The 17,544-nt window shown below is 43.1% G+C and overlaps 1 protein-coding gene across 1 annotated transcript; it reads left to right on the top strand.

The window, feature by feature from the left end:
* Positions 1 to 12,783: 12,783 nt before the first annotated feature.
* On the top strand, positions 12,784 to 16,636 carry LOC125522076 (uncharacterized). Its single transcript, XM_048687147.2, has 3 exons — positions 12,784 to 13,968; positions 14,285 to 14,603; positions 15,895 to 16,636. Exons 1-3 carry the CDS (start codon positions 13,453 to 13,455, stop codon positions 15,933 to 15,935), a joined length of 876 nt encoding a protein of 291 aa, XP_048543104.1. The 5' UTR covers positions 12,784 to 13,452; the 3' UTR covers positions 15,936 to 16,636.
* Positions 16,637 to 17,544: the final 908 nt, after the last annotated feature.

Below are 17,544 nucleotides of genomic sequence, written 5' to 3'. Positions count from 1 at the left end.
TCACCCCCTCCTCTTATTTCTTTTATTATTTTTTCTTTATTCCAGTGCTTTCCATTTCGGGAAAGATACCTTATTCCAGTTCAGGCAAGTCCATTTCTGGACGTTTCCAAATAAGGAAAATGTCATTTCTGTCAGCTACGTTTTTAGGCAGTGTTTGACTTATTGCATTTGTGGGGATTTTTCTACAGTAACCCCCACATATTATATATGTTTTTGGGGTAGAAAAATCCCACCAATCCAGTGGTGGCATTAGTTTCTGCATTTGAGCAAGTTCATGAACATGTCATTTTACCTCATGATGCTGTTTTGTCATTTTTGTGTGATTTATTTTAAGCATGCTATGAGGTTGTTTGGCACATGGCTAGCTTCATTTTCTTGCCTTCTACATGCTAGTATTTATGCCATGTCCCTTTGTGCACTGTGATGAGTGGAACAAGCATGCCAAGTTGCTATCATGATCTGTTTTTGCCACGCTCTGTTTTTCTGCCAAGTCTGTATCTGTTTATGTTTTTGCTATGTTCACATGCTTGCAATTGTATTTTCTGATCCCTTTTGGCTCATGGTCACTAAGGGACTTTTGTTATATGCTTTGAGTAGCTTCATGCCATGTCTTTCTTTGCCATGATATGTTCCTTTTGCATCATGTTGTTTGAGCATTGCATGTGGTTGATTGTGTTCCTTTTGCTTGTTGTTCTTGTTTGGGTAGAGCCGGAGACGAGTACGTGATCGAGGAGCCCGTTGAGTATGCTTACGAGGATCAAGGCAACTCTGAGAACTTTGCAGGCAAGATGACCATACCCTCGAAATCACTTCTATCTTTGCTTGCTAGATGATCGCTCTTTTGCTATGCCTATGCTACGACACCTACCACTTGTTTATCATGCCTCCCATATTGCCATGGCAAACCTCTAACCCACCTTATCCTAGCAAATCGTTGTTTGGCTATGTTACCGCTTTGCTCAGCCCCTCTTATAGCGTTGCTAGTTGCAAGTGAAGATTGGAGATCGTTCCTTGTTGGAACTTGTTTATTGTTGGGATATCACCATATTATCTTGTTTATCTTAATGCACCTATATACTTGGTAAAGGGTGGAAGGCTCGGCCTTATGCCTAGTGTTTTGTTCCACTCTTGCCGCCCTAGTTTCCGTCATATCGGTGTTATGTTTCCGGATTTTGCGTTCCTTACAAGTTTGGGTTATAATGGGAACCCCTTGATAGTTCGCCTTGAATAAAACTCCTCCAGCAATGCCCAACCTTGGTTTTACCATTTGCCACCTAGCCTCTTTTTCCCTTGGGTTTCCGGAGCCCAAGGGTCATCTTTATTATACCCCCCCGGGCCAGTGCTCCTCTGAGTGTTGGTCCAAACAAAGCCACTTGCAGCGCCACCTCGGGGAAACTTGAGGGTTGGTTTTAGTTGTACGTAGTGTTCATCTGAGTGTGCCCTGAGAACGAGATATGTGCAGCTCCTATCAGGATTTGTCGGCACATTCGGGCGGTGTTGCTGGACTTGTTTTACCATTGTCGAGGATGTCTTGTAACGTGGGTGCCGAGTCTGATCGGAATGTCTTGGGAGAAGGAATATCCTTCGTTGACCGTGAGATCTTGTGATGGGCTAAGTTGGAACTCCCCTGCAAGGATTTGAACTTTCGAAAGCCGTGCCCGTGGTTATGGGCAGATGGGAATTTGTTAATGTCTGGTTGTAGATAACCTGAAACTTAACTTAATTAAAATGCACCAACTGCGTGTGTAACCGTGATGGTCTCTTCTCGGTGGAGTCCGGGAAGTGAACACGGTGTTGGAGTAATGCTTGACGTAGGTTGTTCTAGGATCACTTCTTGATCATAATTGTTTGACCGTGCTTTTGCCTTCTCTTCTCGCTCTCTTTTGCGTATGTTAGCCACCATATATGCTAGTCGCTTGCTGCAGCTCCACATCATACCTTTGCCTTTCCTATAAGCTTAAATAGTCTTGATCGCGAGGGTGTGAGATTGCTGAGTCCCCGTGACTCACAGATTACTTCCAAAACTAGATGCAGGGACCGATGATGCCATTCCAGATGATATGACCGAGCTCAAGTGGGAGTTCGATGAAGACTCTCGTCGTTACTACGTGTCTTTCCCAGATGATCAGTAGTGGTGCCCAGTTGGGGCGATCGGGGACTTTGTCACATTTGGGGGTTGATCTTCATTTTGGTTCCGTAGTCGGACCTTGAGTGTATTGGATGAATGTAATGACTTATTTATGTATTTGTGTGACGTGGCGAGTGTAAGCCAACTATGTACCTTTCCCCTTTATTTATTTACATGGGTTGTTGTGAAGATTACCTCACTTGCGACATTGCTTTTAATGCGGTTATGCCTCTAAGTCGTGCTTCGACACGTGGGAGATATAGCCGCATCGAGGGCGTTACAATTGATGATACCACTTCTGCTATGCATGATACTTATGATGAAACTACCTCTACGCCTGATACTACTGTGCCACTTAGTGATTTCCTTGATGAACAAATTGCTAGGGCTAGAGAAATTGAAAATATTGAATCTGATGATACCGATGAAAGTGATGATGAAGAATCACTTGTTATTCCTAAGGGTTATGTTTTTGATCAAGAAGCTTCTTTCGCTATTTTAGCTTGCGAAAATAGAAATGAACTTAAAAGGTTATTAGCTAAATGGAGTAAGAAATCTCTAAGTGCTAGAATGAAACCTGACCCTGCTTTTGCTACTTCACCTATCTATGTTACTGATAAGGATTATGAATTCTCTGTTGATCCTGATATAATTACTTTGGTTGAATCTGATCCTTTTCATGGTTATGAATCTGAAACTGTTGTGGCACATCTTACTAAATTAAATGATATAGCCACCCTATTCACTAAAGATGAGAGAACCCGTTACTTTTACATTCTTAAAATATTTCCGTTCTCACTAAAGGGTGATGCTAAGATATGGTTTAATTCTCTTGATCCTGGTTGTGTGCGTAGTCCCCAAGATATGATTTATTACTTCTCTACTAAATATTTCCCTGCTCATAAGAAACAAGCTGCTTTAAGGGATATATATAATTTTGTGCAAATTGAAGAAGAGAGTCTCCCACAAGCTTGGGGGAGGCTTCTCCAATTACTTAATGCTTTACCTGATCATCCTCTTAAGAAAAATGAAATACTTGATATCTTTTATAATGGACTAACCGATGCCTCCAGAGATTATCTGGATAGCTGTGCTGGTTCTGTTTTCAGGGAAAGAACACCGGATGAAGCTGAAATTCTATTGAACAATATGTTGACAAATGAAAATAATTGGACACCTCTAGAGCCAATTCCTGAGCCTATTCCTAAACCAACTCCGAAGAAGAGGGGTATTCTATTTCTCAGTCCTGAAGATATGCAAGAGGCAAAGAAATCTATGAAAGAAAAAGGTATTAAAGCTAAAGATGTTAAGAATTTACCTCCTATTGAAGAAATACATGGTCTTAATTTACCGCCTGTTGAAGAAACACATAACCCAAACCCTTCTCCTATTGAAGAAACTCATGGTCTTGATAACCCGACACAGGTAGTAAAGGTAAATTCTCTCTATAGATATGATAAAGCTGAAATCCCATTTACTAAGTTTGCTAGCCCATGCTTACATGAGTTTGATAAATTTATGCCTAAGCAAGAAGACTTTAATACTTATTTTGGTAGACAATTGAAAAATAATTCAAATATGCTTGAACACTTGGGTGATTATATGGCTAATGTTAAAGGTGAACTTAAACTTATTAGTAAGCATGCTTCTATGGTTACCACTCAAGTAGAACAAGTACTTAAAGCTCAAAATGATTTGCTCAATGAATTAAATAGTAAAAATAATGATTATGCTGTTAGAGTGGCTACTATTACTCGTAGAATGACTCAGGAACCTTTGTATCCTGAAGGCCACCGTAAGAGAATTGAGCAAGATTCTCGGAGAAATAATATAGATGTACCTAGTTCTTCTAAAAAGAAGAAAAAGAAAAATGATAGGACTTTGCATGCTTCTAGTGATCCTATTGTTGAAACACCTGAGAATCCAAATGATATTTCTATTTCTGATGCTGAAACTCAATCTGGTAATGAACCTGAAACTAGTGATAATACTAATAATAATGTTCATAATGATGCTCAACCTAGTAATGATAATGATTTAGAAATTGAACCTGCTGTTGATCTTGATAACCCACAATCAAAGAATCAACGTTATGATAAGAAAGACTTTGTTGCTAGGAAACATGGTAAAGAAAGAGAGCCTTGGGTTCAGAAACCCATGCCTTTTCCTCCCAAACCATCCAAGAAAAAGGATGATGAGGATTTTGAGCGCTTTGCTGAAATGATTAGACCTATCTTTTTGCGTATGCGATTAACTGATATGCTCAAAACCAATCCTTATGCTAAGTACATGAAAGATATTATTACAAATAAAAGAAAGATACCGGAATCTGAAGTTTCCACCATGCTTGCTAATTATACTTTTAAGGGTGGAATACCAAAGAAACTTGGAGATCCCGGTGTACCAACTATACCATGCTCCATTAAAAGAAATTATGTTAAAACTGCTTTATGTGATCTTGGAGCCGGTGTTAGTGTTATGCCTCTCTCTTTATATCGTAGACTTGATTTGAATAAGTTGACACCTACTGAAATATCTTTGCAAATGGCTGATAAATCAACTGCTATACCTGACGGTATTCGTGAGGATGTGCCTGTTGTAGTTGCAAACGTTACTATTTTAACGGACTTTGTTATTCTTGATATTCCCGAGGATGATAGTATGTCTATTATTCTTGGAAGACCCTTTTTGAATACTGCAGGGGCTGTTATTGATTGCACTAAAGGCAATGTCACCTTTCATGTTAATGGTAATGAGCATACGGTACACTTTCCAAGAAAACAACCTCAAGTTCATAGTATCAACTCTATTGGAAAAATTCCATCGATTATATTTGGAGGTTCTGAATTTCCTCTTCCTACTGTCAAGAAGAAATATGATATTCTTATTATTGGGGATGTGCATATCCCCGTTGATGTAACATAGTGTTATTCAAAATTTCTCCGGTTCCATGTTATTCGGAATGAGTTCGTTAACAAGACTTGATCAACCTTGTTAGTGGATTCCTTTTGATGATCATGAGATGGATGAAACTAGAAGGCACAACCTTCTGCACCCCACTTTTATTTTCTGTTATTTATATTAAATAAAATAAAATAAATATTTTTCTGTCTGTTATCTGATTATCAGTGCAATATAAATATACCTCGAAAATAAAAGTTCTCCAAATGCCCTGAAATTTAAATATGATTTTTTATAGATTATTTGAGAATATTTGGCACTGAGAACACAGCAGGGGGGTCAACCACCTGCCCACGAGGGTGGAGGGCGCGCCCTACCCCCTAGGCGCGCCCCCTGCCTCGTGGGCCCACGGTGGCCCTTCACCATTTATTCCTGCACCCACACACTCCTTCTTCCTCCCACAAACACGAATATCCAGCTCAAGCACGAGTTCTAGCTCATCTTGCTGCCATTTTCGATCTCCTTGCTCAAAGCACCTCTCACAAAACTGCTTGGGGAGATTGTTCCTTGGTATGTGACTCCTCTATTGGTCCAATTAGTTTTTGTTCTAGTGCTTTATCCATTGTAAATTTTTGCTACTTAGGTGACCCTGTTCTTGAGCTTGCATGTCAAATTTATATGGTCAAAAGTAGTTTTGATGCATGATATAGGCCCTAGACACTTGTAGGAGTAGTTGCTATCAATATTGTTGAGTTTGGTTTACTTTTATTTTGAAGTTACTAAAAAATTTCAGAATTTTTCAGAGGAAGAAATATGTTTAGGAAAATATTCCAAGGTGGTTCCTCAAGGAAGCAAGGGCCCAGACTTGCAATGTGTGATGCTGACGAAGAGCCACCAAGAAACGCTCTAGTGCGTCCTTGTGAATGGCCTTCTAAGAGCTTTATGGATCGAGCGGGAATTAAAGAAGAATTTAACGCATATTTGCGTAACGCTGATCTTGTGAGCTTCGAGGAAGAGAAGTGCAGCCAGTATCACAACCTCACCAGTACCTTTGTGAGGAGGTTTGACCTGTTTGATCTTTATGGTAAATCTTACACTATGGACTTTGAGGATTTTACCACTGCATGCAAGCTTCCACAATGGGGTAGTATAAGGTATCCTCGCAAATCTGAATTTAGAGATTTTCTTGCTAGCATAACTGTGGGAGAATCTAGAGATATCACACAAGCCACCATAGGGAGCATTCACTTTCCTGCTATACATTATTTTGCTCTCTTCATAGGTAGATGCATCAATGGTAAAGATGAGGCATGTCACATGTGTGTCCCTGACCTCAGTATTCTTAGGAGTGCTGTGTTAGGAGACCAATCATATAATTTGGAAGCCATTGTTGCACGTAGGTTGCACCTTAATAGATATAATGGAGATTTCTTTGGAGGAATTTATGCAACCCGCATAGCTAATTTTCTTGGTATAGACATACGCGAAGATGATATTGAATTACCACCTGCTTATTTAGATTTTAATGCTATGGTTCACCACCAGTTTGTTGAGAGGAACGAATCACCTCTCCAGTATCGACTAATCTTTGACAGACGCCGTGTTGTCCGTATTACTCTCCCTGCTCCTGCCTTCTTCGATTATCAGGCAAGAGGAAGATATACTATTACCAGAGAGGAGGCGGATGAGTACGAGAGGAGAGAGGAGGCCGCTCGTAGCCACGCCGTAGCTCAGCACGTGATAGCTGCTGCATCGCAGTATGACCCCAACTACTATTATGGATATCCATCAGGCCAGTCGTGGCCATAGACCAACTTAGGCCAAAAGCCTAAGCTTGGGGGAGTACATATTTCTCACCGACATTACATTTATGTTCACACATTCATTGTTAGATGTCGGTGCTCATACTTTTTCATTGTATCATCCATGCTAGTTTAATTTCCTTTTTATGCTTTCTTCTTGTGTGTTTAATAAACCTTAAGAAAAACCAAAAAAAATAGTTGTAGCTTTTAATCAGTTTAATTTCCGTGCTTGTAGTAGTAATTAAAAAGAAAACCCAAAAATATTTCATGTTCTTCTTTTGCTTGTTGGGAGCTTTCCCGTGTAAATAGTTTTATTTCTTTTCTTTCCTTTGGGGGTCGATAGGAGAAGACCATAATTAAATGGTTGAAGTGGCTCTTATATGCATTATTGTTGATCTGACAAAAGAGCCCATATTGCCTTGTCTTCTCCTGTTTATTGAATGCTTGCAGATTCTAGCTTAGTCCAATGCACGTGCACTATTATTATTATTCACATCGTTCGGTCATGCAAGTGAAAGGCAGTTATGATGATATATGATGGACTGGCTGAGATGAGAAAAGCTGGTATGAACTCGACCTCTTTTGCTTTTGTAAATATGATTAGTTCATCGTTCCTGATTCAGCCTATTATGAATAAACATGTTTGCAATGACAACTAGAGATCATAGTTTCTTGTGTCATGCTTGATTAGCTATGAGTTATAATGGTTTACCTTGCGTGCCAACATGCTATTGAGATAGTTATGATGTGGTATGATAGGGTAGTATCCTCCTCTGAATGATTTAAGTGACTTGACTTGGCACATGTTCACGCATGTAGTTGAAACAAAATCAACATAGCCTTCACGATATTTATGTTCATGGTGGATTATATCCTACTCATGCTTGCATTCGGTGTTGATTAATTTTAATGCATGTTCATGACTGTTGTCGCTCTCTAGCTGGTCGCTTCCCAGTCTTTTGCTAGCCTTCACTTGTACTAAGCGGGAATACTGCTTGTGCATCCAATCCCTTAAAACCCCAAAGTTATTCCACATGAGTCCACTATACCTACCTATATACGACATCTACCTGCCATTCCAAGTAAATTTTTATGTTCCAACCTCTAAACCTTCAAATAAATATCCTGTTTTGTATGCTCGAATAGCTCATGTATCAACTAGGGTTGTCTGTATCTTCCATGTTAGGCGGGTTATTCTCAAGAGGAGTGGACTTCGCTCGTCACTCACGAGATAAAATGGCTGGTCATTGGGATGCCCAGTCCCATGCTTTATGCAAACTAAATCAAAATAATTGCAAACAAAACTCCCCCTGGGACTCTTGTTAGTTGGAGGCACTCGTTGTTTCGAGCAAGCCATGGATTGATGCTTGTTGGTGGAAGGGGGAGTATAAACTTTACCATTCTGTTTGGGAACCGCCTATAATGTGTGTAGCATGGAAGATATCGCCATCTCTTGGTTGTTATGTGGACAATGAAAGTATACCGCTCAAAATATTATTCACCTCTGTTTCAAAACCGAGCTCTGGCACCTCTACAAATATCTGCTTCCCTCTGCGAAGAGCCTATCTATTTACTTTTAGGTTGAGTCATCATCCTCTTATTAAAAAGCACCAGTTGGAGAGCACCACTGTCATTTGCATTCATTATTGTTAGTTTACATTGAGTATGACTTGACTGGATCTCTTTTACCATGAATTACAATGTCTAGTCAGTCCTTAGTCTTTAAAGTTGCTCTGCATTTATGTTTTGCGGTCTCAGAAAGGGCTAGCGAGATACCAACTTGTTATATCATATTATGATTGTTTTGAGAAAGTGTTGTCATCCGAGATTTATTATTATGGCTTGCTAGTTGATTATGCTATTGATATGAGTAAACTTGAGACCTGAGCATTATTGTGAATGTGGTTAGTTATAATATTTGCTAAAAACTTGAATGTTGGCTTTACATATTTACAACAACAAGAGCAAACAGAGTTTGTAAAAGTTTTTCTTTATCACTTTCAGTTTGTCAACTGAATTGCTTGAGGACAAGCAAAGGTTTAAGCTTGGGGGAGTTGACACGTCTCCAACGTATCTACTTTTCCAAACACTTTTGCCCTTGTTTTGGACTCTAACTTGCATAATTTGAATGGAACTAACCTGAACTGACGTTGTTTTCAGCAGAATTACCATGGTGTTATTTATGTGCAGGAGCAAACGTTCTCAAAATGACCTAAAACTTCACGGAGCCACTTTTCAGAAAATAAGAAAAATACCTGCCAAAGATGAAGGCTAGGGGGCCCACCACCTTGCCACGAGGGTGGGGGCGCGTCTGCCCCCCTAGGGCGCGCCCCCTACCTCGTGGGCCCCCTGTTGCCTCTCCGACTCCAACTCCACCTCCATATATTGAGTTTCGATGAGAAAAAAATCAAAGAGAAGAAATCATCGCGTTTTACGATACGGAGCCACCACCAAGCCCTAAAACCTCTCGGGAGGGCTGATCTGGAGTCCGTTCGGGGCTCCAGAGAGGGGAATCCGTCACCATCGTCATCATCAACCATCCTCCATCACCAATTTCATGATGCTCACCGCAGTGCATGAGTAATTCCATCGTAGGCTTGCTGGACGGTGATGGGTTGGATGGGATCTATCATGTAATCGAGTTAGTTTTGTTAGGGTTTGATCCCTAGTGTCCACTATGTTCTGAGATTGATGTTGCTATGACTTTGCTATGCTTAATGCTTGTCACTAGGGCCTGAGTGCCATGATTTCAGATCTGAACCTATTATGTTTTCATCAATATATGAGTGTTCTTGATCCTATCTTGCAAGTCTATAGTCACCTATTATATGTTATGACCCGTTAACCCTGAAGTGACAATAATCGGGATACTTACCGGTGATGACCGTAGTTTGAGGAGTTCATGTATTCACTATGTGTTAATGCTTTGTTCCGGTTCTCTCTTAAAAGGAGGCCTTAATATCCCTTAGTTTCCGTAAGGACCCCGCTGCCATGGGAGGGTAGGACAAAAGATGTCATGCAAGTTCTTTTCCATAAGCAGGTATGACTATGTTCGGAATACATGCCTACATTATATCAATGAACTGGAGCTAGTTCTGTGTCACCCTAGGTTATGACTGTTACATGATGAACCGCATCCGGCATAATTCTCCATCACTGATCCATTGCCTACGAGTTTTCCTTATATTGTTCTTCGCTTATTTACTTTCCCATTGCTATTGCTATCATCACTACAAAATACCAAAAGCATTACTTTTATCACTGTTACCTTTTGCTACCGTTACCACTACTATCATATCACTTTGCTACTAAACACTTTGCTGCAGATATTAAGTTTCCAGTTGTGGTTGAATTGACAACTCAGCTACTAATACTTGAGAGTATTCTTTGGCTCCCCTTGTGTCGAATCAATAAATTTGGGTTGAATATTTTACCCTCAAAAACTGTTGCGATCCCCTATACTTGTGGGTTATCACCGGACCTGTTAGGCGGACGCGCCCGGACGTGCCCGGGCCACCCCATATCTGCCCTATATTTGGGCTGGATATAATGGGTGCCGGTCAGCCCCGACGTTTGAGGCCCGATTTAGAGGTTCGGTTGGGTCAAATTTTTGTGACCTGTCACTGACCGGACGGCCTGCCCGGACATTTGAGACAGGTATGAGAGACCCGGCTGTAGATGCTCTAAAAACCATTATATGGTAGGAGAGAGAAGGGTTTTGGCGCCATGGTTGTTGTTGCTTTAACGAATGATGTAAGAACTTATGCCCAAAATCTTTGACCTTCTTGAACTATCAAACATTTTAAAGCATATTGGACACAATTAAAACAAAATAAGTAAAACACAAATAGTACTGAATTATTACATACTTCATCAATCCAGCTTGTTCATCAAACATAACACAAAGTTCAACACACATGACATGAAACATAAACTAGTGGTTTTGTTGCCCATTCCATGCCCATCACACCTTGATGAGGTCTCTTTGAATATCTTCTTAAGTATCTACTTCTCATGACCGACAATGGGTCTGCCATGTCTAGCTGCTTGTTCTTCTCCATGTGTGCCATCATGATCAAAGCAATGTCCTTGTCTTCGTCCCACTCACATTCCTATTGGGATAAGGAAATCCCACGAAGAGGATTCAAACAAAATCATCTACATTAACACAATATTTTCCATCACAATTCACTCCTATATCACAACAATTTTTTTTACCTTAGAGGCGTTTCGTCGAATACCAAGTGGGCACGAAGGACAGAGGTAACTTCCACCTGGCGTAGCTCGCAAGGGCCGAGGAGGTCGCTAGACCAACTAGGAATGAGCTCGGGGTGGTCTTGCTGCCACGAGGGAGCCAGGGGTTGCGGTAGGAGCCGTCGTCGTTACGTCTTCCGGTAGTTGAGAGCTCCAAAGGACCAGCGGCCCAACGGTGGCCATGATGGTCATGTGAGGATTGCGGCGAATAATAACCTCGACGCGAACGCTGGTGTTGTGGCAGCTATTTCGGGTGGCGTAGGGGCAGGGAACTGCATGAAATGTAGCAAATTGGGAAATTGTGCGAGTGGGTCAAATAACTATCGTAGTCCTCAAAGTTCTAGGCCCTGATCTTTGAGACAAAAAATTGAGAGACTACTCTAGCCAATGTGCGACATCCTACGACTACACCCGAGAAGTCATATTGAGGGGAGTACGATCGATCTTGGTATCACCCATGGCGGTGCCTATGATTATTATGTCGTGATTGTCCCTAGGATGTCGAGGTGTTGTAGACCTACTCGAAATAATATGAGGTGAGTATGTAGTAGGACCATTGATCGATGTGGCTTGAGCGCCCCATCACGCAAGGCGTGATTGGAACCAGTGAAGTATATTCAACTTGATGACGTGTGATCTCAACAATCGACAATACTTGTCAATAACTTTGTAGGTGTCTCGTACAATAGGTGTAGGTGATTTATTTTGTCATGGGACGTAACCTTGGACCACCAAGGGCCAGTAAGCACAATTTTACCTAGGTTCAGGGCCCCTAGTAGCCTTACACATGCTTTGATTGGATTATATAGTGAGACGTAGTACAATGAGGGTTAGAATATGGGATCTGGTGAGTTGATAAGCAACTCAACAACTATGGTGTTGGATTATATCTTGAGACATAGTAAAGTGGGGTTACAGTTTGGGGATTCGGTGAGTCGGGGAGACACTCGATGACTATGGTGTATGAACTAGGTGGGATGCGCTTGATTGCTATGACTTTTGTCTCCAATACACGGCTTGTGTAGATATTGTCGGATTTTGCAACGGGAGGTTACTGAAACATGGCAGATATCGCATGATGTCATACATTATCCAACGGCTGTTGTCAGAAAAAAAAATCTGCAACATGACCTTAGTTGCAAAAAAACTCCAACAAGATCTCAGTTGCAATTATTTTGACAACAAAACCTTTTTTGCGAAATAATTCTGCAACATGACCTGTGTTGCAGAAAATTACTGCAACACGACCTTTGTTGCAATGGTAAAGTGTGACGCTTGAGCACTCACTTAGCCTAATCCGACATTTCACTTAGCCTAATCTGACGTTTCGCGAGCCGGCCGACGCGTAGCAGTGGGGAAAATATCCGGTGCTCCGGGAGCACCTAAGCTTAGGTGCTCCTGTGTGAGCTCGGCCGTTGGATCTCATATCCAAGAGCTCCTATGAAATGATGCACTTTTTGCAAAAAAAAACCTCGTAAAATTTGAAAAATGCGCGCAAGTACAACAGCTCTTCGTATGCCGTTGGATCTGAGATCTGAGGGCCTAGAAGTCCGTATCATGGGAGCACCTATGCTCCCGTATCACATGATACTCTTCCCGTAGCAGTGCCCATAAATGAATTAGAGTATGAACTTAGGATTTACTTCCTCCGTTTCAAATTACTTGACCCATATTTATCTAGATATGAATGTATGTAGGCACTAAACAAGTATAGATATATCCGTATTTAGACAAATTCAAGTTTACAATGATGACACTCACAGGTAGCCACTAGCGAGCGACATAAAGGAGCAAGAGCTCGCACCCCATGGCAGTTCTGCTGGATCTGATGGTGCTTCGCTCCTCGCTGGTGCCCGCGGGCTTGCGCCGCGCCGGTGGCCCGGGGCATCCAGGCAAGGAGGGGGAGCGATGCCGCCGGCTGTTCCGTGGCTCCGCGCCGTCGTGCCGGGGAAGCATGGAGGAGAGGCTCGCCGGGGGAGGGAAGGGGCGGCGCTGCCGACCACCGGCCGTTCCGTGGCTCCGCGGCGTCGTGCTGGGGAAGCGTGGAGGGAGAGGCTCGCCGGGGAAAGGGCAGGAGCGGCGCTGCCGACCGGGCCGCCGCCGCCGCGCGTGGGCCTGTGCAGGAGGAACAGAGTGAAGACCGCGCCCTGGAGTGCGGGCCGGGCCGACAAAACGGCCCTCAGGCCCACCTCGCGCCCAAAGCCCGGTACGGCGCCTTCAAATACCCCCGCCTTGCCGCCCGAACGTAACCGCCTGAACCAACAGCTTCCTCCCCGTCGCCGGAGCTCCAAGAAACCAAGGCCCCGCTCTCCACCGCGCAGCGCCCACCTCCTCTGATCTCCGGCGGCCCGGCGCCGGCGGTGACCAATGGACCGGTTCTACGACGAGCAGTACGTGCGGCTGCGGAACCGCAAGCTCGACAAGTACTACCTCCACGCCGACGACGACGGGGTGGGCGTCTCCATCAGCCAGCGCCGCAACTCGCTGAACGTGGCGTGGAAGGTGCACATCTACCAAGGCGCCTGCGGCCCGTACCTGCTCCTCCACAGCGCCGCCTACGGCCGCTACCTCGCCGTCACGGCCACGCCGGCGCCGGCCTTGTACCACGGCTTCCGCGCCGAGCTGCGCGACTACGACCATCCGGAGGTGCCGGATATCATGTGGCTGGACGTCAGGGCGGGGCTGGGGCCTGGCGTGCTGCTCCTAAACGCCGGCGACGGCGACCGCTACCTCCGCGCCAACGGCAAGTACCTCCGCTGGAACACCGGCGTCACCGTCGAGAGCAGAGATATTGAGAACGAGAAGGTCAGCTCCATGATGCGCTGGATCGTTGAGCCCATCGACCTCACAGAGCGCGCGCCTCGCATTCCAGACCCGATTCGGGTGAGTTCGCCATGACCCGCTTCTTGATAACTCGCGAATTGCTTCCGTCTGAGCCTACTATCGATTGAGCGAATTGATAGTTCGTAGCCTACTATCGAGTGAGTTCTTGGGCGTCGTTAATTTGCATCGCAGCTCTACTGCAGGGATTGCGACTTGTGTTGATTTCATTTTCTCGAGATCAATTTCTGGTTCTGCTGTTGCCAAATTTGCTCTTCTTGACTTGTTGCGCCGTCGAGATTCCTGATCGCATTTGTGTTTTCGATCAGAAAATTTGATCTCCTGAATATAACCATGGTTCTTGGTGACTCAACTGCAGGCTCGCCTCCCTGAAGACCTCTCCGTCGTCGTGTTCGGGCGCCAGCCAGGGGCGTTGCGGGAGATTCGGTTCGTGCAAGCGAACCCCGAAGGGGTGTACCCCGAGGCCCAGCAAGGCTGGGCCGCGTTCAATATCAGGGGGAGGTCCTTGTACAACCTGCGGGACCGGCTGGCCAGAGAGGTCGACCTGCAGCCCGACGGCATCGCCATGTGCATCCGAGCGGGCCGCTACGGGAGGCTGACCCCACTCGTCGTCGACCTGCCCCGCCGTGGCTGGGGCGACATCTACCAGATCGTCGTCTTCAGCTCCGGGACCGCTGGTGAGAGCCTCTCTCCATGTCACAACTTCCTAATGATCTCCTAATGAGGGTGAACCGGTAGACTTGATTGAATCTGTTTTGCACAATGTACAGGTTTTGGTGTAGGTACTGTTTGCTGCATGGCCATGATAATTTTGGTTTTATTTTGGTGGGCTGTTAATCTGCTTGTGTTTGAAAAATAGTTTACTCAGACTGTTTGTGGTAAAACAGTTAACTGAAATTGTTAATCTGAGAAATAAGTTAACTGAAACTGTTAGGAGTTGGGAATTGTCTGCAACCGGTGTCGTCCTGTCAACTTTTTGGTTAATGGAAAGTAACATTTTACACTCAACCTTGATATGGACTGGAAAGTGTTGGTTTCATACTACAGTCCTTGATTCAGATAATTCAGTTTTCTATTTGGTGCTATTTGCCGTCAGTACATTTTGTATGTTCAAAGCTAGTAAAATATGGAACTTAAATAGACGAATGAGGTGATTAATCTTATTCAGCCCTAACAGAGAAGATTGTGATATCCGTTTAATTTAGACTATTTTACTTGTGTTGAATAATCTGAACAAAATTCAGGTTCTTATACAGTACTAAATTAAATCTAGTTTCTGCAAATGAGCTATATTGTTTTCAGGTTTTGTGCATGAGCTGTATTACTAGTCTTGTTAAAAAAATTGAGAACTCCGAGGTTTAGATTGTTGATCTGCTTCCTGCTAATCTTCTTTTACTAGAAATGCACTGGTGGTCTTCAATATGTTTTGCACAGTGCACACATGGTTGTGTAGATACTGTTTACTGCATGAACATGATATCTGAAGTCTGTCTTTAGTGGAATGCTAATCTGATCGTGCTTGGAAAAAGGATATAATGATAGGTTTTGTTAGGACTTGGGACTTGTCTGAAACTGTCGTAATCCTGTAGAAAAGTGAAAGTAGTTTAATGGGAATAGTAGGTGTCGATGCCGTGTGGATCTATCCATCTGTGTATGCATGGTAAAAAATGGATGAGCTCTGAAGCTAGTAGGAACTACTTTTCCACATTTCTTTTCTTGATTCAGATAATTGAGTTCGCCCATTTCGTAGCATTTAGTCGCCAGTAGAAATTATGGGACCTAAAAAGTCAAATCAAGTTCAGTCATCTCATTTCATCTTTCAGGTTGTATCCTACAGTAGATGGTACATAAAAGCTTAGTTCCTTGCACATTATATTGTTTCATGTTTTGTCTTCTTGATCTTGTCAATATATTGTTAATTGATTATTGATCTGCCGCCTAACTGCCTCGTTATTTCTGCCAATTCAGCCTATGCTGCGCTGCGATACCCGAATGTCGACGGAGCGTAGAGAAGGATCAGAGCCGGAGTCCTGACAGTTCACCTCTTCAGAAGTTTCACCGCCTCGGACACAACAATGGCATAACTGAACGCCTGCTTTAGCATATAGATATATACTCATCAGCTCTTGTGTTTCTCCTGCTAGCTAAACTCTGATGCTGGTTGTAGTAGTCGTTGCAGTGTCACACTTCTGACGTTCATTTCTGTGATGTGGTTGCTACTGCTTCCTGGATGAAGCATTTCACTGTGGGGTTCTTGCAGTGAATCGATGATCCTGCAGTCCTTTTGGATGATGGATGCACTTTGCATAAATGGAAAATGCAGTGGTTGTTGCCAGTAATGATTTGATGATCCTGTTTTCTGTTAGGCTATGCATGTAGTAGTTCTTCCAGTGAGCTGTGTTTCTCATTTGCAACGTTTTGATCTTGTTTTTCACTGTAGGGGTTCTTGCTATGAGTCAATGATCCTGCAACATTTTTAGATGGTGCATTTTGCATAAATGGAATCTGCAGTGGTTCTTGCAATGAGTTGATGATCTTGGATTTCTTTTAGGCTATGCATTTGTCATAAATGAAAAATGTAGTGGTTCTTGCTGCGAGCTGGTGATTGTGTTGTGTTGTTTTGAGTGTTGGCCAGGGATCAGGAAAGGAACAAAGTTTCAGGTTTCTGCACATTACATTGTTTTCAGGTAAGCTGCCTCTTTTTCTTTTGTTATCTTGGTTTAGCAAAATGAGATTGTTCATCTGCTAGAAGGGTTGCAGTACCTGTGACATGGTGCCCAACTGTGTTCCTGCTTAATTCATCCAATGGGGGTGCCAGCTGCATGCATTTCTCTTAGATGAAGCACCTGATAACACTAGTTTTGTGGTTCTTGCTTGTGAGTTGAGCACTTGAGTTTATCTGTTTCTAACTAACAAGTTTCAGTCCAATGAAGGGTGTCCCCCTTTCCAATCTTGTTTTTGTTTTGTTTTGTTTTGGTTATGTTCAATGGCAGCTCCGTTTGTTTTCAGAAGTTTACTCTTTCCCATAAGATCAATCATACTTGGGAGAGATTTCATGAAAAAATCACCCACTCAAGCATAAGAATATGTCTGTGAGGCACACTTTGGCCCTGCCTGATGAGTCTGTAACTGAAGCTGCAGTGGCTATCATTTGACATAAGTGTTTTCTTCTTCCCAATGTAATGATGGTTAGGTTGGCACACAATTTGGTATCTTTCCACTCAGTCAGCACTCATGTTTCTAGTTTTCGATCGGAACTAATTAACAACATTCAGCCTAACAAGGATTTCTGACAGAAAACTTGGCAAATGAGAAATTGACACGTGGTTCAATTGGCGAATGAGAAATTGACACGTCAAAAATCATCATTGCTCAGGGTTGTTAATGGGTATCGGATCCAAAACTGGCACCCAATAGCTTAACGGCGACCCGTTATGGTGGATGTCACGTGTTGGTTACCCTTGACGAAAACACTCCCATGACGCATGATTTATCGATTCTATTATAAAATCATCATGGATGTACATGCGTGACAGAATATTCATATTTTATTAGCCTCTTCGGTACCGTACATTGCCGACTGTGACCTCGAGACATGATGCAAACTTCACCGGTGCA

The sequence above is a fragment of the Triticum urartu genome, chromosome 7A, assembly GCF_056163025.1.
Source record: "Triticum urartu cultivar PI428250 chromosome 7A, HENAU_Tu73, whole genome shotgun sequence".
In the NCBI taxonomy this organism is placed as follows: domain Eukaryota; kingdom Viridiplantae; phylum Streptophyta; class Magnoliopsida; order Poales; family Poaceae; genus Triticum; species Triticum urartu.
Note: the sequence above shows the minus strand (reverse complement) of the source record. Positions and strands in the feature narration are given on the sequence as shown.